The 12,606-nt window shown below is 39.3% G+C and overlaps 1 protein-coding gene across 1 annotated transcript in view; it reads left to right on the top strand.

Moving 5' to 3' along the window:
• The window catches only part of REEP3 (receptor accessory protein 3), a 104,452-nt gene that overhangs the window by 71,860 nt on the left and 19,986 nt on the right, over nt 1–12,606 (top strand). Inside the window, exons 3-5 of the mRNA XM_024253244.3 lie at nt 2,246–2,322; nt 5,494–5,614; nt 6,637–6,750. Coding sequence (XP_024109012.1) covers nt 2,246–2,322; nt 5,494–5,614; nt 6,637–6,750 — 312 coding nt within the window. The remainder of the gene's footprint in view (nt 1–2,245; nt 2,323–5,493; nt 5,615–6,636; nt 6,751–12,606) is intronic.

Here is a 12,606-nt window from a genome sequence, read left to right as displayed (position 1 = left end):
AGGCCGAGGCGGGTGGATCACGAGGTTAGGAGATTGAGACCATCCTGGCTAACACGGTGAAACCCCGTCTCTACCAAAAATACAAAAAGAAATTAGCCCGGCGTGGTGGTGGGCGCCTGTAGTCCCAGCTACTCCAGAGGCTGAGGCAAGAGAATGGCATGAACCCGGGAGGCGGAGCTTGCAGTGAGCCGAGATCACGCCGCTGCACTCCAGCCTGGGCGAAAAAGTGAGACTCCGTCTCAAAAAAAAAAAAAAAGAAAGAAATGGGTAGGGAGTGGGGAGGGAAGAAAAGATAACACACACAGAGACCCGCATAGGATTTTAGACCTGAAGAAAATCCCCATACTTGGACAAAAGCTTGGGATTGGGAGCAGGGAGAGATTGAAAAGAACTCATGAAAAGTGGAAAACTAAAGAAAACATTAGTCTTAACTTTTTTAACATTTAAGATAATTTTATAAATCAATTTCCTCATATTTCAAATATAGATAATGTACCCTATTATTTGCTCTGGGAAATTTTTTAAGCTTTCAGGATTCTCTATAAATTAGAACAAATTGGCAGTATTCATATTTCACAATACAATTGCTTCAGAAGTTATTCATGGCTATTTTCTATTGGGTTGTTCATGTAAATAGACAATTGAAAAAGCTACTTGAGTTATCGTTTTATATTGCCTACGAAATACCCAAACAAGTATCTGTATTAAAACTAATAGGTCAATTTCCCAGTTATATATAAGGACCTAAATTTTTTTGTCACTCATGAGGTGAGAACAAGGAAAGTGGTAGTCATCCTTGGACCCTACATTGGGCAGTTTCTCACATCTTCTCTCTCTGCCTGGTATAATGGGTTAACCAGTTCCAGAGTCAGGCAGCCTGGACCCAAATCCTAGCCAAATGACTTCTCTTTTACCTCTCTTTGCCACTGTTTTCTTATCGATGATGGAATTAATTATATTTCCTACTTTGTAAAGGTTGTTACAGGGATTAAATGAATTAATTTATGTTATATGTTTATCAACGTAATTCCTCGCCACCTGGTTGGCATGGCATTGTGTATTTGCTACTATTACTGCACAGAAAAGCAGAGATTTTAATCGTAAGTGAAACTCCAGTGCACTTGAGAGACAAGAAACTCTGTGTACTGAGGTCAATGAAAAAATATAAATTTGGGAGAATTAACTCAGAAAACATTAATCCGGCATGCTTCTTTGAGAAGGATAGATCCCAAGAGAAGGCAGAGTGCCAGGGACCATTCAGCATGCCCTGATTCAGAAGAGATTAAAACGTCCTGAACTACCATTGTGGAATTAGAGTGGAAGAAGGGGAAAGATGTGTGAGAGATTACAGGTTTACATCAGGGGAAGAGGAAGAAGATTAACCTTATGCTGTCCACCTGGGTAACTAGCATTATGGATGCATCATTAACAGAAGTAAGAAGCCCAGGATTGTTCTTTGCTTTCTGAACAATTTATATATATTGGGAAATAAGGAATATAAAATTTTAAAGACTAATAAAGATTAAATGTAGTCTTATCATATCATACTATATTATTTATGTAACAATTAAATAGCTAAGGCCAGGCATGGTGGGTCATGCCTGCAATCCCAGCACGCTGGGAGGCCGAGACGGACAGATAGCTTGAGCCCAAGGAGTCCAATACCAGCAGGGCAACATGGCAAAACCTCATCTCTACAAAAAAAAAATTTAGCCAAGTGTGGTGGTGCACACCTGTAGTCCCAGCTACTCGGGCAGCTGAGGCAAGAGGATCACTTGCACCTGGAAGGTCAAGGCTGCAATGAGTCATGCTCATAATTGTACCACTGCACTTCAGCCTACCCTGTCTCTACAAAAAACAAAAATAAATAACTTATAGTCTTCATAAAGAAGCAAGTAGATAACGTCTTTTAAAGAACTTTTTTCCAATTAAGAAAAATATTTCCTGTTTTCCCAATTCCTTGATTTAGATTCCTAGATTATATTGTATCAAGTCCCAGAGATTTATTAATCTTTGCTCCTTCTATCCCAAGACTGTTGATGTAGTAATGTAAAGAACTCAAACATAAAACCTGTTGAAAATTAAACCATCACTTTCTGCATTTGACCCAACATACTGTGTATCCAGAAATACATACATAATATGAAATTATTATGAAATCCAGAAATAGATACATACATACATATTATTCAGAGTTGCAAATAATTTTCGTCTGTTGTTTCATGAGTATTTTTATTATTTCCAGGTTCGATGGATGATGTACTGGATTGTTTTTGCTCTCTATACTGTGATTGAAACAGTAGCAGATCAAACAGTTGCTTGGTAAGTTTTACTATTGAGAAGGGGCCAGACTACAGACTCATAATCAGGTGTCCTAAGTTCTTATCCTGCTCTTGCTATTAACTGAGTGATTTTCATCAAGTTACCTAATTATCCAGCCATTTGTTTTTGTCATCTGCTTTCCCATAGAACACTACTTTCCTTTTAGGCCCCATCAAATAAAGGCAGCTCATCTTCCTCCCCATGCACTGCTCCCTGCTCACCTCCCACACACCTTCCCCCAGTATCTTGGAATAGGGAAAGTTGATTGTCATCATCCTTTTCTGCACTGATGACTTCAGAACATTTTCCTTTATCACTTCCTAAATGACTCCGCTTTTGAAGCCCACAGTATCTGGTTTTAGCACCCCCTCCCTTATCCTATCCTTAAAACTCTCATCTACAAACATTTGAACTGGAAAACGTCAGCACCCACGTGGACACCCACTCGGCACCAGCTTCCTGGCTGCTCTGTTCCAAATAGATGAGGCAAAATTAAAGTGTGTTTATATACGCAGGGATTTGACATTTTACCAAGGAGCAGTACTTAACTGGACAACTCAAATCTCCCTGTGGTATATTTCAGTAGTGCATTTCCATTTAAACCCTGCAATCACTTTGAGAACTTGTCCTTTTCAAATATTTTGGTTTACTACCTTGCTGATATCTTCATCTACCCTTGATGCACAAACCTGCTGTCTAAATTAGCCTAAAAATTACTCGTCTTTTTTTTCTTTTTTTTTTACACAGGGTCTTGCTCTGTTGCCTAGGCTGGAGTGCAGTGGCACGATCTTGGCTCACTGCAACCTCTACCTCCCGGGTTCAAGCGATTCTCCTGCCTCAACCTCCCTAGTAGCTGGAATTACAGGCACATGCCACCATGTAATAATTTTTTTATTTTTGGTAGAGATGGGGTTTCACCATGTTGGCCAGGCTGATCTCGAACTCCCAACCTCAGGTGATCTGCCCGCCTTGGTCTCCCGAAGTGCTGGGATTGCAGGCATTAGCCATTGCACCCAGCTAAAATGACTCTTTTTTACTTCTTTAACTGGGCTGCTAAATTCAGCAGCTGAAAAAATTAATCAGCTGCTCACATAGGTATCAGCTTGAACCTCATTATTTTTACTTGCTCCTGGTCAGTGTCTACTTACATTTTGCCTGGGTCTGTTTCAAACCTTTACTATTCTCTCCTTAAGCTTCTTTCCCATTTTACTATTCTCCTATTCATGTGGCATATTAGGTCCTATTGGATTTGCTAGGAGAAAAATAGAAGTCATCATACTAAAATATTTTTAACAACCTTCGTTTATTTGCAAACGTCACTGTATCTCTCTTCTGATTTGAAATACTGTAAAAATTTCCCTTCCTGTGCCCCAAAGCTCATTCATTTATCTGTTATATTTTTGGTATAGGGGTTTCGTTGGCTGGGGGGGGGGGTCTCTTTGTTTTTAAGTGACAGAGCACAGATCCCCAACCATGCTACATCTAAGTTTCCAAGTTCTTTTTTTAAGACTTCATTTTTTTCTGATTGCAAATGTAGGCTATATATGTTATTTAAAAGTGAACGATGTAGAAAATGTTTAACATGAACAACTGAATCCAGAAACTCCTGTAATTGCAGTGTGGCAGAGACTTCTTTGTTGACTACACAGTAAGTCATCCTCACTGCTCTCTACCTGCCTGCCTTGACAGAAGAACTCAAATTTGCTCAGCTATCATTTATCCTAGTGATAAATGGACTACATTTGTGTGGTTCTCACAGATAACAAGATACTGAGCCTCTCATTATATATTAGTGAACTTTTGCTGTGGCAAAAAAACAACCATAAAAGTACAGTGGCTTAGAAAAGCAAACTTTTATTTCTTGTTCAAGCTACATGAGGGCAAATGGTTGACTGCATCTTTGCTGGGGTCAGGTCACTTTTGCTGTTGTTTTTGTTGTTGTTTTAAAGACAGGGTCTTACTCTGTTGCCCAAGCTGGAGTGCAATGGCATGATGATAGCTCACCCCACCCTTGAACTCCTGGGCTGAAGCAATCCTCCGAGTTTGGCCTCCCAAAGTGCTGGGATTACAGTCGTGAGCACCTCACCTGGCCCCTTAAACCAAGGCTGAAGAAGCAGCTATTCTCATGCCAGAAGGCAAAAGCTTAAAGCAAGAGTTTGAGGGTAATGGAGTGAGGGAGTCAAAGGGTGTTCTAAAGCTTCTGCTTGCATGTGATATGTATCATGTTCACTTTCTGCCGGCCAAAGCAAGCAAGTCACATGGTTAAAGCCATAGTCATTGGTTGAGGAAGTATACTGGGCCAACAGGGGAGGCCCACTGTAACACTTTGTATTTTCCTTGGAAGTGAACAATTTAGGTCTGCAGAGTGCTACAATTCTGGCCAAATGAAATTGGAAGGGATATTTTTTTGGAGTTCTGAAAAAGATGAAGACGTGTGTGTATGGGGTAGACATTGTGCACTTGGAGCATATGAAGTCATTCTCTGATAGACACAACTATCATATGAGATAGGGTCATGTACTTCCATTGCCAGTTTGGCTCTGCAGATAGGGTGGCCATACCTTGTGCACTGGATAAATGGTATTAGTGCCTTCTCTTAACTGCTGCATTCAGTTTGGCAGCTTTCCTATGCTTACTACAAAGGAAGATTCTTGTATTAGAATGAGGGGGGAATCTCTCAGGTCACACATTCATGAACTGACCTATAGTTGAAACAAGATTATTCAAACACAGTTGTCTCCAGATCACTAACTTTTACATTCAAAAACTTAGCATAGGCTGGGTGCTGTGGCTCATGCCTGTAATCCCACCACTTTGGGAGGCCAAGGTGGGCGGATCACATGAGGTCAGGAGTTCAAGACGAGGCCTGGACAACATGGTGAAACCCTGCCTCTACTAAAAATACAAAAATTAGCTGGGAGTGGTGACGTGCACCTGTAATCCTAACTACTGGGGAGGCTGAGGCAGGAGAATCACTTGAACCCAGGAGGCGGAGGTTGCAGTGAGCTAGATGGTGCCATTGCACTTGGATGAGAAGAGCAAAACTCCGTCTCAAAAAAAAAAATTAAAAAAAAACAGCATAGTGACTGAACTTTTTAAAAGGTGTTTTTGTGATTTCTACAGTGGTTTATTTTTCACTGGCAGTTTATTTCCAAATGTTTTTCTTATTAGGTTTCCCCTGTACTATGAGCTGAAGATTGCTTTTGTCATATGGCTGCTTTCTCCCTATACCAAAGGAGCAAGTTTAATATATAGAAAATTCCTTCATCCACTTCTTTCTTCAAAGGAAAGGGTAAGATATATAAATTACTTCCGTAAATAATTTTTTAGAAATGCCTAAGCCGAGGCCAGGTGTGGTGGCTCACACCTGTAATCCCAGCACTTTGGGAGGCTGAGGTGGGTGGATCACTGGAGGCCAGGAATATGAGACCAGCCTGGCCAACATGGTGAAACCCCACCTCTACTAAAAATACAAAAAAAATATTAGCCAGGTATGGTGGTGCATGCCTGTAATCCCCGTTAGTCATGAGGCTGAGGCAGGAGAATCGCTTGAACCTGGGAGACGGAGGTTGCAGTGAGCTGAGATCTCACGACTGCACTCCAGCCTGAGCGGCAGAATGAGACTCCATCTCAAAAAAAAAAAAGGCCGGGCACGGTGGCTCATGCCTGTAATCCCAGCACTTTGGGAGGCCGAGGTGGGTAGATCACCAGGTCCGGAGATCGAGACCATCCTGGCTAACATGGTGAAACCTTGTCTCTACTAAAAATACAAAAAATTAGCTGGGCGTGGTGGCGGGCGTCCGTAGTCCCAGCTACTCGGGAGGCTGAGGCAGGAGAATGGCGTAAACCCGGGAGGCGGAGTTTGCAGTGAGCCAAGATTGCGCAACTGCACTGCAGCCTGGACAAGACAGTGAGACTCCGTCTCAAAAAAAAAAAAAAAAAAAAAAAAGAAGCGCCTGGGCTGGGTGCAGTGGCTCATGCCTGTAATCCCAACACTTTGGGAAGTCAAGGTGGGAGGATTGCTTGAGCCCAGGAGTTTGAGACCAGCCTAGGCAATATAGTGAGACCCCATCTCTACAAAAAAAATAAAAATTATTTCATCATGGTGGTGCACGCTTATTGTCCCATGCCACTGCATTCCAGCCTAGGCAAAAGGAAGAGACCCGCTCTCAAAAAAAAGAAAAGAAAGAAATGCCTATCAACACATGCTTAATGCTATAAAATTCATGAAACTGTTATAGGGAGAATGTTCTAGTTTGGGGCTTATTAACACTATTTTTAAGTAAAACTAACATCTGTGGCTTTTTCCCCCAGGAGATTGATGATTATATTGTACAAGCAAAGGAACGAGGCTATGAAACCATGGTAAACTTTGGACGGCAAGGTTTAAACCTTGCAGCTACTGCTGCTGTTACTGCAGCAGTAAAGGTAATTGTTCATTTAACTTTTTAATCCAATGTCATATTAAGTCAACAAATAAAGGTGGCTTTTTATTTCAAACCATTATAAAATTGTGGCATTTTGCTGTATATTTATTTTTCTAATACTGGAAAACAAGTAAATAATTTAAAAGATATTTTATGTTTTCCATACTTGATATTTTGAATCTCTTAATTGATCACAAAATGAGAGGTAGTTAATAAATAATACATACCTGAAAATGTCATTTAGTCATAACTTTCCCACTTAATCACCTTAAAGTAGTTTGAGTAAATCACCTGACGTAAAGATGACCATTGTTTATTTCTCTGTCTTTGGTGTTCTTTCTCTCTTTTTTTCTGTCTCTTTCTCAATGGCAATATCTTGGTAGGATTTCTGGCTTACTTCTGCACCTCTACTTCAATCAATTTGAGGTAACTGATTATTCAAAATAAGGCATGAAAAAGTCTGTTCTTAAAATTTGATACTTAGCCAGTTACTAATGTCATTTGTTGTGTTTGCAAGCCAAGTTATCAGATGAATGTGTTCTGTAAAAATTTGCATTATGGTTTTGGATTTCTTTGCATGTTGTAATTTGTGTGGTTTATTTTAAATACTTTAGCATAATTGATTTTGGTGTGTTTGGTATGGAAAGAAAATAGCCTTCCGTGTTCCTTAGTTGCTTCATGTATAAAATGGGGGTAATATACCTGTGAGAATATATAAAAGTACAGTGCTTGCTTGCATATAGTAGGAGCCCGATAAACATAAATATCATGTGTCTATCTCCATTCAAAATTCAAGTGAAAATTTAAGTTTTTTGCTATTAAATTAAATTGAGATTGAATAGTATTCTGCTTTCAAGTTAGTCTGTTTTAGTTATCTTGAACTAAAACAACAATGCTATGGAAATAAATATTCTAGTTAAGTGGTGATTTTATATAACTGTAATGGTGAAGGGATATGAAATGAGGGCACTTCCACTTTTCAGAGAGGTCTTTGGCTCAAGTATCAAAATGAATGTAATGAACAAGAAGGAAAATTCAAATTATATACCTAATAGCGTTACATTGAGGGTTAAATGGAAGTTTATTAACTATGCAGCACTATACATGTAAGACAACTATATTATTAATGATTATTAATCATCAGCACTTTAATATAGCATAGTTTTCTTGTTATTTGGCTTTTAAAGGCTTTTTCTTTTATTAGGATAGGTTTATAAATGAATACAGAAATAGCAAAATTTTCAGCTTAAAGGACTATGTTTTATTTTAGAAGTTCATTTTGCTTTTTATTTCTTGCTTAGTGAAAATGCATTCCTGATTTCCATATCTGCTAAAAAAGATTATCCAGGAGATAATCCAGCCACTGGGAATTCTAAAAAGAGGGAATAGATGCAATTATCAAAGAAATAATACAATAATATTTCCCAGAACTGAAGGATATGAATCTTCAGATTGAAAGGACCCACCAAGTATTTAGCACAATGAATGAAAAGAATGACTGACTCTAAGTGAAGTCATTGGGTATCCCAAAACACCAGTGATAAGGAAAGAATTCATAAAGATTCCAAATATAAAAAGCATGTCACATTTGGCCGGGTGCAGTGGTTCACACATGTAATCCCAGCATTTTGGGAGGCCGAGGCAGGTGGATCACTTAAGGTCAGGAATTCAGACCAGCCTGGTCAACATGGTGAAACCCCGTCTCTACTAAAAATACAAAGATTAGCTTGGGCGTGGTGGCGGGCACCTGTAATCCCAGCTACTCGGGAGGCTGAGGCAGGAGAATTGCTTGAACCCGGGAGGCGGAGGCTGCAGTGAGCCAAGATCACACCACTATACTCCAGCCTGGGTGACAGAACGAAACTCCATCTCAAAAAAAAAAGCATGTCACATTTAAATAATGTAGAATCAGAATGACATTAAATTTCTAAACAGTGACAGTGAAAGCTTGAAGACAGTAATACCATCCATGATACCATCATGATTTTCACCCTCAAGTACTGTAACAGTCAAGTCAAGCTCTCAATTGTGTGAGCTTAGAATTCAGAAATTTCTTAATTCTAGGCATGCAGAGTCACAAGATTTACCCACTGGTTATCTTTTGTCCGGGCAGATATGCTCCCCAGAGCTAGGGAATGGTCCACAAAAAAGGAAACCCATGGGATCTGGGAAACAAGTCATTCAGCACAGAAAGGAGATGACAAAAATTCCCAGAGAGAACACCACACAGCAAGTCCAAAGTGCAGCCAGCCAAAACTGGATGTGGTGGGTGAAAGGTGCCAGGAGGGATGTCTCTGGTAGACCTACAAAGCCAAGAGGATTTTTCATGCTGCCCAGGGATGATACTAAAACCAGTGAGAAGCCGGGCGTGGTGGCTCACACCTGTAACCCCAGCACTTTGGGAGGCCGAGATAGGTGGATCACCTGAAGTCAGGAGTTCAAGACCATCCTGGCCAACATGGTGAAACACAGTTTCTACTGAAAATTCAAAAAAATTAGCTGGGCATGGTGGTGGGCACCTGTAGTCCCAGCTACTCAGGAGGCCAAGATAGGAGAATCGCTTGAACCTGGGAGGTGGAGGTTGCAGTGAGCCAAGATCACGCCATTGCACTCCAGCCTAGGCGACAAGAGTGAAACTCCATCTCAAAAAATACTAATAATAAAATAAATAAATAATAAAAAATAAAAGCAGGGAGAGGGCGTGCTTCAACCAGATGACACATTGGCTATAGGCCACTGGTGCCCATGCAGCTGCATGGACACCTGAGCACCATGAAAAAATATATTGGTGGCAATGTAAAGAGGAAGAGGGTAAGACAATGAAAAAGAAAAAAAAAAGGCATAATCATTAACTCTGGGGAAAAAAACAAAAGTTACATAAGAAAGGAAATAATGGAGTATGACTGCATTTGCATTATAATAATGAACACAGACTAAGGATTTAACAACTGTGGTTTTGCCATATTGAGAGTGTGGGGGAAAGAGAAGTAAAGTGGAAGAGAACTAAAATCCTCGTTGGTTACAATAGGAAAGTAGAGGGTTTAAAGGGGTTGCATCGGCAGCAGATGAAGAGGAGAAGGAGACTAAGAGCTTGTTGCTTTTTGCTATAAAATTTAGCATTTTTGACTTTGCAAATCAAGTGCATGTATTTATTTACACCCAATGAAGATGCTGTCTGAATTTTTCGTATTTAAAAGCATCCTTCAACATGGTTCTGTGGAGAAAAACTAAAAATTAAATTTCAAGTTGAAAAATTATTTAGAGAACACATTTTAGAATATTGTCTTAAAAAACAAAGAAGCATACAAATCCCATTTTTCCTCCTCACTTTTAACATTTGCATATAATAATCTATTATTCTCCTATTTTGTGAGACACCTTTGTACATATTGTGACTATTTTGTGCGGTACTTGTTTTATTTTGACTTGTGTTTACTACTCCCACGTAGGGAATCAGCAGTCCCCACTCTATTATCTTATCCTCATTCCCTTCCCATTTATTTTTATCTTACACTTCGCCTCCATTGGTATTTAGCATTCTACATATTATTTATTCAGCATCTGTTTATTTAGTGCCTACTGCATAGTAGATACTGGGAATGTAGCAAGGACAAGATAGATACAGCCCTCACCTGCACAATCTACTGTCTGTCTGGAGCTAATGTCTGTATTAGCTAGGGAATAGCCCACAAAAATTTTATTTCTAACTGAAAATTTTATTTCACCCCTGGTTGATAAGACCCCACCCATGGCTGGGCACAGTGGCTCACGCCTGTAATCCCAGCACTTTGGGAGGCTGAGGCGGGTGGATCACAAAGTCAGGAGATTGAGACCATCCTGGCTAACACAGTGAAACCCCATCTCTACTAAAAATACAAAAAATTAGCTGGGCGTGGTGTCAGGTGGCTGTAGTCCCAGCTACTCGGAAGGCTGAGACAGGAGAATGGTGTGAACCCAAGAGGCGGAACTTGCAGTGAGCCGAGATCACGCCACTGCACTCCAGCCTGGGCGAGAGTGCAAGACTCTGTCTCAAAAAAAAAAAAAAAAAAAAAAGACCCCACCCATTACCCTTCATTATTAAAATAAGCATTATCTCACAGGAATACTTTTCTGTAAAAATGCCATGAAAACAAAAATGTATCTATTTCATATATCTATTTTTCTGGCTCTCTTGTGATTTATTGTTTCTTTTAATTTATATGTTTAACACCTTAAAATCACGTGTCCACCCCAAAGGCAGTAATATTGATAAAAATCATCTAAGTCATTCCTGCAAAACAAGTAGAAGCCCATATCCCCTAAATGAAATCGGATACTGAATTTGGAACTGTCCCCATTTGTTTGCAATGTTGTGATTCTTTTATCCATAACATCCCTGTATATGAGGTAACCTTCACTATTCTCATGAGTACAGGAATGTTGGAGACCCCATCCTGGAGTCTATATTATTCACTAGAAATGGTCATTAAATATGCTGAACATAGCATAATGTAAACCCTATTTGCCTCAAGTTATACTGCGCTTATTTTAAAGTATACAAAATTAGTTTCATCTCTGCAGATGTCAAACAAGGGCATTGTCATAGAAGAATCACTGAACCAGACACTTCATACTGAAGAGTAAATTGAAACTGAAATAGGAAATAGGTCAGGTTTAAGGAGAAGCTGCAAGAAAGCCAACAGTAAGATTTGAAAATTATTTAAAATTTTTACAATATATAGTTTGTTTAAAGTATCTTTCAGGCTAAAAATTCTTGGACTCTTGGTGTGACCTTTCAAGAATGGGTAATAACCCTGACTAGGTTTCCCAGGTTGAACCACCTGAGCATGTTAAAGGTGAAAATAGGAATCTAATCAGAACATTTATTACACCGTAAAGCAATTTTCTGAAAATCTTACTCAGTTCTATGACCTCATTACCAGGCATCTGTTCGCAAGGTCACTGTACAAGTTTATTTTGGCTGAGCAAAGCATAAACATTTGAAGGACCTTCAAGGATTTTGCTGAGGATGTACAGCATTCCATAGCTTTTCACATGAGAAACGTAGGTGGTTTTGTGCAGATGAGCAACACTACTGCCAGATGAAGGACAGATGAAGAAAAGTACTGTTGTATTAATCATGTCTTTGAATTTCTCTGGCAGCCTTTTTTTGGTGAATTTCTTTAGCAGATATAAGAAATCAATTACCACAGACTTTTGAACTTTACAGGTAAAATTGTTTAAATCTAATTAACTTTAAATGATCCCGATTAGGTCAAAAATCCAAATATCTTACTGTCTATGACTTTCTGTTTGTGAATGGCTTTGAGGATATACAGCTTAGTATTATACACTTAAAAAAAAGGAAAGAACGTTTGTCCAGACAATGGAAAAAGAAGGTTGTACTATTTTTCCTAAAATATAGGGAAGCAGAATGGTATAACAAACATTGAATGTTACAGCAATTGACTTAATCTGGATTTTTTTTTTTAGTGCTGATTCTGCCACAAATTAGCCATGAGATTTTGGGCAAATCATCTGCATTGATCTAAGTATTAATTTTTCTCACTTGTAAAATGAAGAGGTGAAACATGATTTCTAAAACCCCTTATATCTCTAAAACAGTGGTTCTCAACTAGAGGCAATTTTGTGCCCCTACCCTTACCATGGGACATTTTAGGTTGTCACCACTGAGAGGGGGCTGCTACTGGTATCTAGTCAGTAAAGAACGGTCAGGGATGCTGCTTAATATTCTACAAAGCACAGGACGTTCCCCACAACAAAAAATAACAAGCGTGTTAAGGTTGAGAAACTGCTCTGAAAGTATGATGAGTCATAAAAAACTAAAAGAATATATAAATATGTATAAGTAGTTTTG

The sequence above is a fragment of the Pongo abelii genome, chromosome 8 (assembly GCF_028885655.2).
Source record: "Pongo abelii isolate AG06213 chromosome 8, NHGRI_mPonAbe1-v2.0_pri, whole genome shotgun sequence".
NCBI classification, from domain to species: Eukaryota; Metazoa; Chordata; class Mammalia; order Primates; family Hominidae; genus Pongo; species Pongo abelii.
Note: the sequence above shows the minus strand (reverse complement) of the source record. Positions and strands in the feature narration are given on the sequence as shown.